Source organism: Salminus brasiliensis, chromosome 3 (genome assembly GCF_030463535.1).
Source record: "Salminus brasiliensis chromosome 3, fSalBra1.hap2, whole genome shotgun sequence".
NCBI lineage: Eukaryota > Metazoa > Chordata > Actinopteri > Characiformes > Bryconidae > Salminus > Salminus brasiliensis.
The window spans coordinates 44,944,109-44,957,986 of NC_132880.1; the positions used below are offsets into that span (position 1 = coordinate 44,944,109).

Here is a 13,878-nt window from a genome sequence, read left to right on the forward strand (position 1 = left end):
AGTTGTGCAGTGTGTTTACTGCATCTGACGTAAAAAAAATTAAAAAAAATAAAACAGGCTTTCCAAATGCTATCTCAGACCATCAGCTCAGGTTGTAGAGATCTCCAAATCACAAAGCTGCACCTCTGTGTTCCTGCCCAGGCAACAGGCCAATCCACTATACACATCTAATGTAAGGCATAATGTAAGCCTGTACTTTCAGGAGACATCAGACACCACAGGCTGGATCTGGTCATAAGTAAACCAGTGAGTGTGAAGCGAACCCTGGGTAATACTCAACCTCAACCGTACCTGATGGTTCCTGTTGGTGAAGGCAGGGGGCTTATCATACTTCTGAAGTCATTTTCAGGAATGTTGATTTTCAGTGGGGAAATCTGCGGGTAGAGGGGTCTCACGGGGGAGATGGGGGCCTCCTCCTTCAGCGCCTCCTTGTAGTACAGTGCAGTAAACTGAATCTTGATCACCGTACTGGGAAAGCGAAATGTGCACCTGGTGGGAGAGATGATGAAACATGGTTAGAAAATCAACTGAGGGCAAACTGCATCACAGCATCACACAGACCTCTTTAATAAATTTCTCAAGTTTTTAGATGTTTGCAATATGGTGCCAAAACCATGTTAGGCCAGTTTCCCAGACCCGGATTAAGCCCAAGCCTAGGCTGTTAATCATACCTGGCACTGCAATGTAGTCCCAGACTAGACTTCCATATAAGAGCAATTGGCTGGATAACGACGGCTAACCAATGTAAACCAAAGCAAAGAACAGCCATACTGTGATCAGATATATATTATCCTAGCAACACCGTAGCAACCCCCAAATAACAGCATATCAACCATGTGAAATATCATAGCACCACTTGGGATATGGCTGCAACCATCTAGCAACACCATAGCAAGCACTAAGCTACACCACATCAACCATGTGAAATATCATAGCAACCACCTAGGATATGGCCGCAACCATCTAGCAACACCATAGCAAACACTAAGCTACACCATATCAACCATGTGAAATATCATAACAACCACTTAACATTATAGCACCAATCTAACAACAATTTAGCAACACCACAGCAACCACCTGCGATATGACAGCAACGACCTTGCAACACCAAAGCAACACTATAGCAAACATCTAAAATATTAAAACCACCTAAATGTAACAATTTGGCACCCCAATATCAATCACCCGGGGTATGATAGCAACCACCTAGCAACATGTCAAATACCATAGCAACTACCCAGCAAGCATCTAGCAACACCATAGCACCCACCCAGCAACAACGTAGCAACACAACAGCAACTACCTGGGATATGATAGCAACCACCTAACAACACTACACCAATCATGTCAAATACCATAGCAACTACCCAGCAAGCACCTAGCAACACCATAGCACCCACCCAGCAACAACGTAGCAACACAACAGCAACCACCCATGAAAATAAAGCAAGCACCTTTAACAACACAGCAACCACTAAGCAACACTACAGCAATCATTTAAAACATCATAGTAACCACCCAGCAAGAATATAGCAAGTACCCATCAACAACTTAGCATATCCATAGCAACCACCTAGCAACACCATAACAACCACCAAGCAAAAAGGATCCATGTGAGCACATAGCAAACATGTAACAGCCAACAACTGCCTGGAAGTGGGAACCAAATGACCTGTGCACCCATTCCACATTTTCTAGGGTGCTATGGTATTTTAGGTGGTTGCTATGGTATGATACTCCTCAGCTGCGTTCTCTCTTCACTGGCTTCCTGTAGCTGCTGCCTGCATCAGATTCAAAACCCTGACGCTGGCCTACAAAGCTACTTGATGGCGATGGTCAAAAGCTGATCCGTACCAAGAGCCCTTCGAGCTTCGAGTACGGCTCGGCTCGACCCGCCATCCTTTAAAAAAAACACAGAAGACGAGCGTCCAGGCTTTTCTCTGTCTGTGAAGTGGTGGGACGAACTACCCCTGGGTGTCCGAACAGCAGAGTCCAACATTTGCTGTCTTCAAACTCAGACTGAAGACCCTCCTCTTCCGAGAGTACTTAGGTAGAGTGCATTGTATGGAGAGTAATGTGGCCTTCATACGCTTAGAGGGGTCTTTTGGATCCTAGCTCATACAAACTAGCTAAGGGTATATGAGTGAACAGTGAAGGACCTTTATAAGCCACTCTGGGGAAGAGCATCTGCTAAAGGCCTTAAACGTAATGTAAATGTTTTCTAGTTTATAAAAAGTTTCCATAATAAATGATTCAGGATTCTTCTCTCTGTCCTTCCAACTGGCCGTTCTTCATGACTCCGCACAATCAAACCTAATCCTTCTCCAATACATTTTCCTCCACAGACGATGACGCTCGCAGAAAAGCCGTCTTAAGAAGTTTCCATTATTTAGAGGAGAAATGAACAGACTGCTGAACATCAATAGATGTGATTTAAACAGTTTGAGAGCCAAACATGACACACACACACTTCCCTAAACTGCATTAAGTGTGCAGATTATATGGACAAAAGTATTGGGACACCTGCTCATTCATCATTTATTCCTAAATAAAGGGTATTAATAAACATATATATATATATATATAACATCTATCCTGCTTTTTGTTGGTGTTACTGTCTCTACTGTCCAGGGAAGAAGTCTCTCTACTACATTTTGGGGAACTGCTGTAAGGATCTGCTTGCATTCAGTGACAAGAGCGTTACTGAGGTCCCAGAAGTATTGGATGGAGTGCCATCATTCCAGATAACAGCGTTCCACTGCTCCACAGCTCACTTCTGGGGGGCTTTATACCCCTCTAGCCAATAGGTGCCAATAGGTTCACGTTCATCTGCTAGAGTCCCATTCTATTGGCAATACTTCTCTACAGAGACTAGACAAGCTGTGTGTGTGCGCATTTGCACATCTGTGTAGTAGCTGAATGCAGCCATTAACAGGGGTGTCCACAAACATTTGGACATATAGTGCATCACAGGTCACAGAACAGTACTTCTGACGCGTCTTGTCACGGTCAACTTGTATCTTGTATCTCCAAAACTGAATCTTTACAGGAGAAGAAAAAACCTTGGTAGCTTTTAATGGAAGTAAATGCAAAACTATTTATTTCCAAGTAATTTGGAAGCATTTCCATTAGTCCATTCTTCATGAAATTCTGACATAATGTAGAGAACAAATGTCAGACTCGAATCGCGTCAAAAAGTGAAAACCAGCAAAAATGGAGATACAAGGTTTGGGAAGGTCAGCGATGATGGTGTTACCGGTCCACGCGGGTCACAGGCTCTTTGAAATGTGACCCTGTGGACACTCCATGAAAGGTAAATCCATCCACAGCATTGATTTGTAACTGGACCGGAGTGTGTGTACTTCCTAAACATGTGAGCGAGGCTCCAACGACCCCCACACGCCTCAAACACCTCAGCTCTGCTATCCTGCGTCTGCAGGTGCATTACCATGGCAACCACAAGGCAACTACCATTACAACTACATGAGACGCCGCAGCAGCCACCTAGCTATGACCTAGGTTACAACGGCAACTATCTGGTATACCTCAGCAACCGCCTAGGATACCATAGCAACATCCCATCAACTACTAAGCAACCACCTAACAATATCTAGCAGTCCCATAGCAACCACCTGGGATACCACAGCAACACCTTAGCAACCACTAAGCAACCACCTAACAATATCTAGCAGTCCCATAGCAACCACCTGGGATTCCATAGCTACTGCCTAGCAGCCACTAACTAAGCAACCCCACAGCAGCCATCTAGCAAACACTTCCCAACATTATAGCAACTACCTAACAATGTCTAGCAGTCCCATAGCAACCACCTGGGATACCATAGCAACAACTTAGCAACCACTAAGCAACCACCTAACAATATCCAGCAACCATCTGAGACTCCATAGCAACTGCCTAGCAGCCACCAACTAAGCAACTTCACTGCAACCATCTAGCAACCACTTAGCAAATTCATAGCTACTACCTAACAATGTCTAGCAGTCCCATAGCAACCACCTGGGATACCATAGCAACAACTTAGCAACCACTAAGCAACCACCTAACAATATCCAGCAGTCCTATAGCAACCATCTGAGACTCCATAGCAACTGCCTAGCAGCCACCAACTAAGCAACTCCACTGCAAACATCTAGCAAACACTAAGCAAATTCATAGCAACCATCTAGCAATTACCTCACAGTCCCATAGCAACCACCTAGCAAAAAACAGTTTTACCCAATAACATAGCGACAGCCTAGCAACCGCCATTTAACCACTTAAGCTGCACAATTTCTAGGTTACGTGTGTGTGTGTGTGTGTGTGTGATCCAAGCTCCAAAATTACTTAGAATAACTTAAAAAACATGTTCTCTTCTCCTGCTTTGGAGACAACAAGGTTTTTATACATATAAAATCGCCTCTAGACAGATGTTTGAATTTGACCAATATTTCAAAAGGAAGGTTAATCACACATTTACTGAAAGATTAAATGTTTAGATGATAGAACAGTAACATTTTAGCCACTCTACCGTATTTGTAACCCTGTGGAATTATAAATGTCTCTTGCGGGTACAGATAAGGCACACCTCCGGCACGTGGCTGCGAGGCTTTCTTTCTACTTGCTGTTACCACCAACAAACTCTGACCACAAGGGAAAATCTCTTCCAGACTGAGGGACTTTCTCTCACCAGCACAGAAACTGGGTTGTGTGTGTGTAGGGGTGTGTGTGTTGGTCTACTGAATTTAATATTTCACTTATTGCTGATTACAAATATTAATCTACTGTTTTACTTTTTTATTATTTAATCTACTGCTGAAGTTACACAGCAACTGTGGAGAAAAACACTGTAGAAATGTATTATTTAAAACTTCAAGAAAATCAACACCGTCCAAACTGTTCGGTACGATCTGTGCCCCCCCCCATAGGACTGAATGGGGTGCAAGAGTCTGGGCACCCTTCTTGCAAACACACTAGTAGCACCACAGTAGGGTACCACAGCAACCACTCGAGCAACCTAAACAACCACCTGAGCAACCATCCAACACTACCCTCGCAACAACTAAGCAACTTCAAAGAAACACTATTGCATCCATCAAGCAACCAGTTAACAACACCATGGCGAATACCTGGTATCCCCTACCAACTAGGGCTGGGCAATATGACGATATTTTATCAAATCGTGATGAATTGTTTTATTTCGATACAAAATATGCTTTTCTCAGGATATCTATGTTATCATCAGTGCATACAGAACACTGATCAACTGTAAGCTGCATTAAAAACAGTGTAATCAGACAAAGTGCAGCAGATTTAGAAAAAAAAAATCCCTGTACTCAATATGGGAGAGTATTTTATATATAGTAGCTTTTAAGAATCTGTCGCTATTGATGTATTCTGTCTGTGATCACATGCATCGCTATAAATATTGTGTATCGTGAAAATATCTTTAAACATTATGCTATAGAATTGTTACCATATCGCTCAGCCCCAGTTACCAACCACCTGCAACAACAGCCATGTTCTTAATATGTAACAAACCTGATCTAACCAGGTAAAAAAATAAATTGAGAGGTGTTTGTGTAGCTGAAAGATCCTAAGCACAATGAACAACAGGTATAATTAAACAAATAAAAAATGAAAAAAAAAAAATCTAATTAAAAGGGGTTGAAGTTGAAAGTCAGGAATGTTATGCTGTAATAATTAGCAGTGGTGGCTGACCTGGTGAAATATATAATAATATTATAATATTGGAGTACACTTTCACAATATATGATATGTATCTTTTTCTCAGATTAATCAGGGATCAATCCAAAAACAAAAAAACCCTAAAACACATTACCAAGAATTATACTGCAAATTAGCGCTGGGCAATATGACGATTTTGTATCATATCGTGATAAAGTTTGTTATCATGATACACAATATGCTTTTCGATGCAACACTTAAACACTTATCATCAGACAGTGTAATTAGACTGGTTTAATGCCATTTAAAGTGCAGTAGAAGTTAAATAACATAGTAGTAGTTTTTAAGAATCTGTTGATACTGATGTATTTAGTCTGTAATGTATCATGATAAATATCATGTATTGTGAAAAAGTATTTAAGTCTTTAAACATCGTGATCTAGTATTTTTTTATCATATTGCTCAGCCCCAATTACCAATCACCTGCAAAAACAGCCATGTTCTTAATATGTAAATCAGATTTAACCAGATTAATTAAAAATTAGAGAGGTGTTTGTGTAGCTGAAAGATCTTAAGCACAATGAACATAAGGTATAATTAAACAAAAATAAATAAATAAATAAATAAAACTAATAAAAAAAGAGGTTGAAGTTGAAATGTTATGCTGTAATAATTGCAGTGGTGGCTGAGCTGGTAAAATATTTAATAATATTAATATGTAATAATATAATATGATATGTATCTTTTCTCAGATTAATCAGGTATAAAAAAAATCAAAAACAAAAAACAAACAAAAACAAAAAACTCAAACACATTACCAAGAATTATACTGCGAATTAGAGCTGGGCAATATGACGATATTTCATCATATCGTGATATAGCTTGTTATTGTGATAAACAATATGCTTTTCAATGCCTATCAAGGACACAGTTAGTGCTTAATAAACACTGATCATCAGAGATCAGTGCAATTAAACTGGTTCAATTAGATTAATGTGAAGCAGATGTTGAATAAAATCTGAATAGTAGTTTTTAAGAATTTGTTGATACTGATGTATTTAGCCTGTAATGTATCATGATAAATAATGTGTATTGTGAAAAATATTAAGTCTTTAAACATTGTGATCTAGTATTTTTGTTTTTACCATATCGCCCAGCCCTAATGCCAATACAATGACTTTATTTCGACATTTTACAAACTTCACTGTAACTAAATCCATTTAAAAAATAATAAATGAATAATTCATACACACAAGACTGAATCACATTAAAATACTGCCATATTACCCTATAACACAGTGTTCAATCAAATGCACGGTATGAAAAGTGAAAGTACTCTGCAGGAGCATACAGCGACGTTCTGCACGCCTGTTTGTAAACACATCCTGAACTTTACAGTGTGAAGAGAAACACAGGTAAACTGCCGCACGACTTCCAACAGGGTTATTTGGAAAAGCGCTGGACCAGGAAGCCGGGTTTACTGCTGCAGAGTGCGCACTACAGTTGTTTTGAAGGGCACGTCTGGCAAGCACCCAACACCGGTTGAGTCCGTCAGACTATGTTTTCATAGCCGTCTGTTGGAACAGCCATCACAACCTCCATGACAACAAGCTCCACAGATCTGTTCCCTGCACTGATAAAGCAGACGGAAAATACCGAAAGCTATTGAAGGGGTCAGTCATAGAGCAGCTCGGTCTAACACCTATTCCTGTTTACGTCCAGCAACAGCTACGGCCCTGCTTAAGAGCATGGTCATTACGTTCAGTCTTCATCTGATCTCTCTTAAGAACCTGATCCACACCGTTTTACACTTTTTGACATTATGCAAATCAAAACCTCCTGATGAACGGACCAATAGAAACGCTCCAAAAGGGAATGTTGTCTTTTGCATTGACCTCCATGTAAACTTGCCATTTTGCAGATTTCTTTTTAATATTTTTGGCACGACAGCAACAGCACACGCATGCAGACGTACTCAATTATCAACTGTAATACTTTACACACTATTTTCAGCCAATCTGACAACAGCCAGTTCACTTGGCTTGATCACACTAGCAAAACTAGCATGTTCAGCTGAACCTTTGACCCTAAGCCCCTCATCCGCTGTTTTGACTGTTACTTATCTGCTATCAGATATGCTGTGAAATACAGGCTAAAGCACCATCTCCCTTTGCTGAGACGCATCAGTACAGTTACTCAGCAAGTGTCAACAACCCTGTATCTCCAAAATAGAAACTTTACAGCGGATAGAAAAAAAAAAAGCCTTAACACATTTTAATAAAAAAACGAATATTTGGAGCATTTCTATTGGTCCATTTGAAAGAAAGTCTGGCAATGTCAAAAAAACAGCTAAAATAATATATATAAATAAATGTTTTTAAAAATTACAAACAGTACTGTGCAAATATTTCAGAATTAAAAGCTGCGTATCTGGGCAGTAGGTGTTTAGTTAGTCAGTAAAACACTGATATTAGAATAAGCACTAATAATAACACTCCTACAGAAAGCGGTGGTGGTTCTCCATCACTGTGTTCATCATTAGAACATCTCCAAAGTTCTCCTCTCTTATGGAGTCTAGTATTATTTAGAGTTCTCCTCAGATCAACACCTGGTTTGGTGGTAAATCAGGGCTTAATGATGGTGAATCAGGTGAGCTGCTGCTGCTGCTGATGGAGTTGATTGAACACATCCTCCACGCTGTGCTGGCTGGACTGGGGGGCGTCCAGGAGAAACCTGGAGGGACCGAGCTCTGTTCTTCAGACTAGCTCACCGACAAGATCTCACTACTTTCTTCAGAATGAGAAGCTCTTATCTAATTTTTAATATATTTATGTTTACCTGCATCTGTTTTGATGAGATCTGGAGTTTCTACAGTAGAACGTGATCATGGGACTAAAACCAACTACAACCCATTACAGTGCAATATGGTCCCAATGTTGTTTTGAACCTCTACTACCACTGCCTTTTCAGTGCAATTCTACTCACAAAATGAGTCGCGTGCCCCAAGCCGATGTGTTGCGAAATTCTACATTTAAATACAAGCAAGACAAACGTTTCATCACCTTACGCAAACTGACCAAACATGTCATAAAGCGAAGCCTCCCGTCAAGTAGAGCAGAACGAGAAATGTACTGATTAGACACTGGAACACAGACAGAAGCACCGATAAAGCGTGGGAACTGCAGTTCTGCGAGGATTTGGGCCTAATCTAGAACTGTATCGCTCTTAAACACAGATGATGTATGTTTGGCTTTAAAGTAGCCACATCCCACATTTCCTCCTGCATTTCATTTTTTAGGTTGAGGCACGCTTACGATTTGTGTGGGGGATTATGAACCAGTATTATATTATAGTGTTATTATTATTTACCGTCATTCATATTACCCTCACAATCATGTTACTCTCTAGAATTAAACAGGCTATTTCTACTAGAGCTGGGTGATATGGTAACAATACAATATCATGATACACAATATTTTATCACAATACATGTGATCATATACTAAATACATCAGTATTGACAGATTCTACTAAACTGCTATTAAACTACTATTCAGAGACTCTCCCATACTGAGTACAGTCATTTTTATTCAACATCTGCTGCTCTTCATCTAATGAAACCAGTCTAATTACACTGTCTGTAATGAAACCTGCAGCTGATCAGTGTTTATCAAGCACTAACAAATCCTTAATATGCCCAGAAAAGCATACTGTGTATCATGATAACTACATTTATCACAATACAATAAAACAGTCACATTGCCCAGCTCTAATTTCTACCTTGCCGGATAAATGTAAATGACTGCAGTTCTGATTGGATGCCAGATCTAATCTAGAGTCACGTGGTTTTGTATTCCTCTTACTCTGATCGGGCTTTTTCTTGATGCTACTATTTGCACGTCTGGTAGATGGTCACTGCACCTCACTGTCCTGCACATGTACTCATCAATGACAATGAAGCCAATCTAGCTATGCCCCATTTTTGTGTTGCATTCGAAAAGCAGACCACTCTTTTCTAACGTCAATATGAACATACAGTGCTGGGATTTGCTTTCTGATGTTTCGGTTGACATGTGATTGCTTCAGCTATATAGTTGGAGGATTAAAACCAGTGCTATTAATTAGCGACGTCTTATTCCGATCCAGCAGATCAGATTCTGCGCCAATCCACGCATATTTTATCGGGTATTGGCTATTTTAATCCCAGTGCAGTATTAACCACGGTGTTCAGAGCGCCATCTGGTGTCCTCAAGGAGCCATTAACGGACATCATTCCCATTCCCAGTTCTCAGAATGAGAGTCTGCGGTGTGGAGCTATTTTACAGTGGATCCTGAAAACAGACCATAATATGTGACCCTTTAGAAAACCGGAGAACCAGAGAACTGCTCGCTTGCCTTTTTCTGTTTTTACACCAGCCCTGAAGAGTCCATTCAGAACTGAGTGGAGGCTAACGCTAATGCTAACACACACACACACACACACACACACACACACACACACACACAACCACACACACACTATAGACACCCCAATAACACACACAGCACATTCACCCACTATAAACCAGCTATTACACAATAGTAGACCAACAACCACAGATACTAGTCCAGAGTGTTCAACACTACACTACACTACACTACACTACACACACACACACACACACACACACACACACACACACACACACACACACACACACACACACACACAGGAAGTGATTAGACTGCAGTTTTGTGCAGGAGGAGCTGGGAGCTGATTGGTCAGGGAGGAGATCAGACTGGATTAGAAGATATTAAACACTATAAAACAGTGATTTTAAGAAAAGTCTCGACTAAACTAAATCAGTCAGTCCAGAAAGTCTGATTATAGAAACTGAGACTGAAAATAAAGGAATTTTATCTGATCTAAACTGTGGGGCTGGATTATTTATAAAAACACAAAGATTGCATTGGTATCAGCCAATAAGAGACTCAGAATGGATTGATGGCAAAATAACCTGATGGGACATTCCTACTATTTATTAATTTGAGCTGTACAGTGAAGCACTCAAAAGCTTCTATTATAGAAGAGGACAGCACCCTGTGTGCAGATGCGGGGGTTTTGTGAAGTCCAAATACACAGAATTTAAAATGGGACATAATGGGATTTTAAACTTTTCACATATGGACTGGAACATCTACGGTACGTTCACAAACCCAAACAACTGAACTGATTTACACACTAAATCACACTGCTTTTTAAATAGGGGTCATATATTCAGTTTTGTGTGGCCTCATCTAAAATAATATTAATAATAATAATAATAATAATAATAATACATGATTTTAAGTTAGACATTTCGAGCATTATAGCAGTATCTGTTTCACTGAGCAACCAGGTCCAGCCTGGGTGAGATGGGCAATGCTCAAAAGCTTCTATTATCAAACAGGACAGCATCCTATATGCAGATATGTGGGAGTTTTGTGACGTCCCAAAACAACAAATGTAAAATTTGGACATTTTTCCAGATGAACTTTTCACATATGGACTGGAACATCTATAACTGAACTGATTTACACACTACATCACACTGCTTTTTAAAATAGGCGTCATATATTTAGTTTTGTGTGGCCTCATCTAAAATAATATTAATAATATTAATAATAATAATAATACATGATTTTAAGTTAGACATTTCGAGGATTATCGTAGTATCTGTTTAACTGAGCAACCAGGTCCAGCTTGGGTGACGTGCATAATTCTCAAATACGTCCATCATAACTAAGAGGACAGGACACATCGCCACTGTCCAATGAAAACCATGCATCTCCACAATTTCAGCTTTACCGGAGGAAAACAAATAAACGTAACTTTAAACAGAAGTTACTGTAAAAATATTTGAATCCAAGTCATTTTACAGCATTTCTATTGGTCCATTCATCCCGAATACTTTCCACAGTGCACAGAAGCAGCTACAGGCTTCAAATGATGGAGCGAACTAAACACACACACAGAGATATAGGGATGCATGGTTTTCACAGGTCAGCAGAGTGGCGTATATCCTGTATATCCCACCTGTAAACTGTAGTGTAGTAAATTTGAGAGGGTCTTTCTGTGTGCAGGTGCTGTCTGAGCAGGACACTGCCCTGCCTGTTCCCTGAGGTCTGGAAGGTGGCTGGGGCTCCAGCTACAGCAGTGTCATGGCCTGGGCCTGTGGGCCTCTTCCAGCAGCACTACGCTGAGGTGGATCTCTGCTGCAGGCTCCAATCAGAGCCCTACACACCCCTCACCGTGTTGTTGACAAAGTGCGAAGCGTTTACGCTTGTGTTTTGGGGGCCTATCGACTTTCGGCGACGGTTTATCAGCATTAACAATCGAGCACTTGACAGTATGCCAATATTTCTGCAGTTAGGAAAATAACCCCTTAAACAACTCGAGTCTTAATCCGTCCCATCTGAGGCTTAACTAGCCAGCTCACTATCTTTAAGCCTGCTCTGAAGGGCATTAAGGCCTGCATCTTTATCAGCTCGTCCTTAATTACATTCAACCTTGTTTTACTCTCAAATTAAACACTTTGGAAGCTTTAGCTTTAGCTTTAGCTACTGTAAATAAGTAAATAGGGGAGCTAGCTAGGGGGCGACTGTGTATTGGAACACCGCCCAACCACTACTCTCCAGCTAGACCACATTTCGTCTTTTTTTTAAGCTCCCACGACTAATTTAGAGCACTTAAGTCAAACTTTTCGAGTCTAAACCAGCTTAAAAGTGAAGCACGTCCAAGTTCGGGGAGCTGTCACGTCCCATTTCACGGTCTCGCAGCCTTGCACACTAGCTAGCTAGCCGATTTAGCAGCCCGCACGTTTACAGTATGGTAACTTACTCCCTCGGCAGCTGAATCGGAGGGGCGCCTCTCCTCTGGAAAACACCGTCCACAAACACGCCGTTCTTGCCGAGGCAGCGGAGGTAAAAGTTGGGCTCTTCGTAGGTGATCTGCAAGTGCCGTCTCGATATGAAGCTGGAGTGGCCCATGTTGACGTCCACCGAGCCGTGGGACGAGTTGCGGCCCACGGTCACGGTCCTCTGGCGCATGACGAACTCGAAGTCCCTGCCTTCCAGGCGGGCGAGGGCCTGCGGCGGGGGATTCAGCGCCACGGCCGCGACCCCGGCCGCGCTCGACGGCAGCGTGTAGGTCGTCGGAACGGCGACTCTGACCGGGCTGCACGGCGCAGACTTGAGGGCTAGCAGGGCTCTGGCCCCGGTGTCGTCCCCAAAATCGGCCATCTTTCTCGCAAACTTGAACGGGAGTTTGTTAACGCGGTGGCAGAGCGCTGGCAGGCTTCGCTCTGTTGCTGTTGGTGCTAGTCACAACATGGAGATGGTGAGCGCAAATACGCGGCATGGATCGGCGCCGGAGCGCGCTGCGCCGTGCGCCCTGCGCCCTGCGCGCGGCTGTAGAGTCACGGACTGAGCGTGGAGGACTGTAATCGACCTGAAGGAAACATCACGACGTTTAAGCAAGCCTTGGAGCACAGGACCGAAGCATAACTGCGCTATTTTCGCAGTTTCCGCCGACTTTGCGCACGGGGCTCTCCGGCCCCACTTTGACTGCTGTGGTAAACAAACGGTTAACGGTGTCGCAGTTCCTGGAACCGGACGACACGTGCGTTACATGTGGCAGCGAAAGTACAGCCAACGTGCGTCAAATTCCTGCGGTTTGACCGCGATTGTCACTTTACGCAGCGCAATCTACAGCACGTCGTGCTTTTCGCGCAAAAACAACGTCTATTAGACGAGGCGCGTTTACTTATAGCGTGCTGGGACGTGACGTCACGCCGCACTGACCAGTCCCGGCTTTCTCTGTTTATAAACACAGAAGGAACAAGAAAGGCCCAAAACGTGGACACTGGAGTTTCAACAGGGATGATGTCAGTCAGTCAGTCAGTCAGTCAGTAGTAAAGTGAGTAACACCACTGTAGACCGTGGTTGCCTTGCTTCCTGCAGCTTAGCCACATCCACTGGTCTTAAATAAAGAACAATAGAACATGCTTTAGGCAATTCTGTGCCATTAAAGACCCCCTAACATATGTGGAGAGTCACCCCCAAGGCCAAACACTGATAATGCACAGAGAGAATGACATTATTAAAAGCAATGCATGAAGAATAATACGTGATATAAGTGTTCGCTAGGGCCTGCACCCTAATCCAGAAGCT

The 13,878-nt window shown here is 42.0% G+C and overlaps 1 protein-coding gene across 1 annotated transcript in view; it reads right to left on the reverse strand.

Moving 5' to 3' along the window:
* Window positions 1-13,379, reverse strand: part of foxk1 (forkhead box K1) — a 36,772-nt gene extending 23,393 nt beyond the window's left edge. The window contains exons 1-2 of the mRNA XM_072676360.1: window positions 12,548-13,379; window positions 292-489 (exon numbers count right to left, since the gene is read on the reverse strand). Coding sequence (XP_072532461.1) covers window positions 292-489; window positions 12,548-12,948 — 599 coding nt within the window. The 5' untranslated portion in view covers window positions 12,949-13,379. The remainder of the gene's footprint in view (window positions 1-291; window positions 490-12,547) is intronic.
* Window positions 13,380-13,878: the final 499 nt, after the last annotated feature.